This window comes from Propithecus coquereli, unplaced genomic scaffold, assembly GCF_000956105.1.
Source record: "Propithecus coquereli isolate 6110/MARCELLA unplaced genomic scaffold, Pcoq_1.0 Scaffold113, whole genome shotgun sequence".
Lineage (NCBI taxonomy): Eukaryota > Metazoa > Chordata > Mammalia > Primates > Indriidae > Propithecus > Propithecus coquereli.
In genome coordinates this window covers 1,673,237-1,675,794 of record NW_012135303.1, presented here as the reverse complement: position 1 = coordinate 1,675,794, position 2,558 = coordinate 1,673,237, and the positions used below count along the sequence as shown (strand labels likewise).

At 34.9% G+C, this 2,558-nt stretch overlaps 1 protein-coding gene across 10 annotated transcripts in view; it reads left to right on the top strand.

The window, feature by feature from the left end:
- The window catches only part of ABI2 (abl-interactor 2), an 85,260-nt gene extending 82,702 nt beyond the window's left edge, over nucleotides 1-2,558 (top strand). For 3 of the 10 annotated variants that reach the window (XM_012655525.1, XM_012655512.1, XM_012655508.1), the window contains one exon: nucleotides 1,754-2,027. In XM_012655525.1, the coding sequence (XP_012510979.1) occupies nucleotides 1,754-1,929 (176 nt within the window). In that variant the 3' untranslated portion in view covers nucleotides 1,930-2,027. Of the gene's footprint in view, nucleotides 1-1,753 lie in introns of all 10 variants that reach the window. The other 7 variants (XM_012655475.1, XM_012655469.1, XM_012655495.1 and 4 more) reach the window with 5 other exon arrangements.

The window sequence follows — 2,558 nt, the reverse complement described above, 5'->3', positions numbered from 1 at the left end:
AAAAGATACTCATATTTAATATATTCCTGTTTAGAGTTATCTTGATAAAAGTCTCTTGCACTAAATCAAGTCTGTTTTTCTTTCGATGAATAGCTTTATGGTGAAGAATTAAATAAACTACTGGTGTATATCTTTTCCTGGAATGAGAATGAATATTCTTAACAGTGTATTTTTTTAGATTTCAAAAAAAAAGCAGTTAATATCATGATAGTGGTCACTAATTTTAACAAAAGATGTTTAGCAGTTGTTAAAGCTCTCAGTGCTACACCACTATAAACAGAGTTCCTAGAATATTCAATGTAAATTCTATCTCATCCTGTTGCTACATTTTAAAGGAGAAAATGGATGCACATAAAGCTTAATAACTTTCCACTTCTGCTAAACATCTTTCTATTGCAACAGCCTTTATATTGTCTTGGGTTACTTTTCAGTGGGTTTGTGTTTTTATAAGCTCAAGAATATTGTCTTTCCTTAAAAATTGTCTTTCCTTAAAAAAATGCTAGAAAGCATTAGGTTGACTAGAAATACTAAATACTGTAACTTGTATTCTTATATTTATAGTTAAACTTGTATATCATTTAATTACATTTGTGTTTAGGTGTTTGATTGTCCTTTGAGAAATACACACTGAATTATTTCTAGCTAGGACCATCTAAAGTACTTTCTGGCATCCTTAATATATCACTAGAGTGGAGAATATTCACAGTTTAAGAAAGCTATTTAAGTTTTACTAAAGCAGGCCAGAAACACAAATTTTCGTTAGCTAGGGCAAGTTGCAATATCCAAAGTCCCTGTTGTGTTTTCTGTTTCTCATTTATTTATGTGACGCATAAAGTTGCATGAGAAACTAACAAAGACAGTGTATCTTCTTAGAACAGTGGATAGATGGAAATTTTATTGAGTGAAATTCTGAGTGGTATAAAAAAGGTACAGGGGTGGATAAAGAGATTGGCAAAAAGATAACACTTGAAGTGGATTTGAGCAAGTTGCAAGGTGTGCCAGTGTAACTTAAGAGTTGAGATAGATGTAATACTTGCGAACCAGAGATTATTTGTGGTTGAAAGGGCCCTGTTACCAAGTGAGTTAAGCAATAAAAATCACAGGAGACCATAAGTGTCTTGGTTTTCTTACCACTTTTAGTCTGCTGTTGTTATATTAAATTGATGACATAATGCAGTGTATGTTTTGAAAGAATATATATAGTGACTCCTGTCATTCATGCATTTAACTTTTGGGCATCGAGCCACCTTTCTACTCGGTGAATAGGCATGGGCTCCAGAAAGTGTGAGGAAGGAGACATAAATCTGCCATTCTCTTAGTCTGTCTTATTTCTTATTTGCCTCTCATAGTGTAACTCACTAGTATAATTCTGTTTAAAGAAAAGCATTTTTTTAATATAATGTGTCACACAACACAAGCCCAAATGAAAAAATAGCCATCTTTCTTGATTCTGGGATTGTGTATCTCTCTTCAGTGAGATACTTTCCCATAGCCTTTTGAAGGGTAAGTTTGACTAAATGTGTTTTTTCACCATTTGTACTCAATTTAGAACCTAACCTGCCTAGAAAATAGGATTCCATTGTATAGGACTGGGTATTACTTAGGAAAAATATGTATCAATTTTAGTTGGTGTTTAGAAAGTCATGATGGTTGAGTGCTGCAGAAGTTGGGAAAAGGATAGATATTCACTAATTTGGTTCTTTCTAGGAATATTATTCTTTTTCACATCCTATTGTGTTTTTTTCTCCCCTAGTTGTGGCAATTTATGACTATACAAAAGACAAGGAAGATGAGCTGTCCTTTCAGGAAGGAGCCATTATTTATGTCATCAAGAAGAATGATGATGGTTGGTATGAGGGAGTTATGAATGGAGTGACTGGGCTGTTTCCTGGGAATTACGTTGAATCTATCATGCATTATTCTGAGTAGAGCTCAGAAGGGCTATGCTTCCCTCACAGGAATAGTCAGGTCTTCCCAGATTATCTGAAGGCCCTGGGGATTCCACTCCAGTAAAATAGAATGAAGGATACAAATGATAAAAATTACTTACTTTTTTTGATTTATCCCCCAGTATTAAAACAAAAAAAGCAAGCTGAGTCTGAACAAATGGATCTTTCTGCCATCATTTGTACTATGCTGAACTGTCTGGATTGAAATAAAGTGACCATTTCTGAATATGTCAAGGTATAACAACGTGACTGTGTAGCTAAAACAAATCAGATTAAGACTGATGCAGAAAAATCTGGGATCTTGCTCAGGAATACTGTACACCCTTGGGATCTCTCCTCCTGCAGAATCTATGGCATTGGATGTTCTTCATTGCCTGTGCTAAGGGGTTAACCTTATGGCCCAGTGGATACCGTAGCCCCTCACTTTCTTCCACTTGTATGAAGAGGAGGGAACCAACATTTAAATACCATTCTTAACCATTTTTACAATTGTTAGAGATGGCCTTTTTCCTCTTTAACACTGTAAATTCTGCATTCTCTCAGCACTTGAGTGCATCAAATGAGTTAATGCTGAACTTACTTGCATCCCTTCATGTTTCTGTTTGTAGA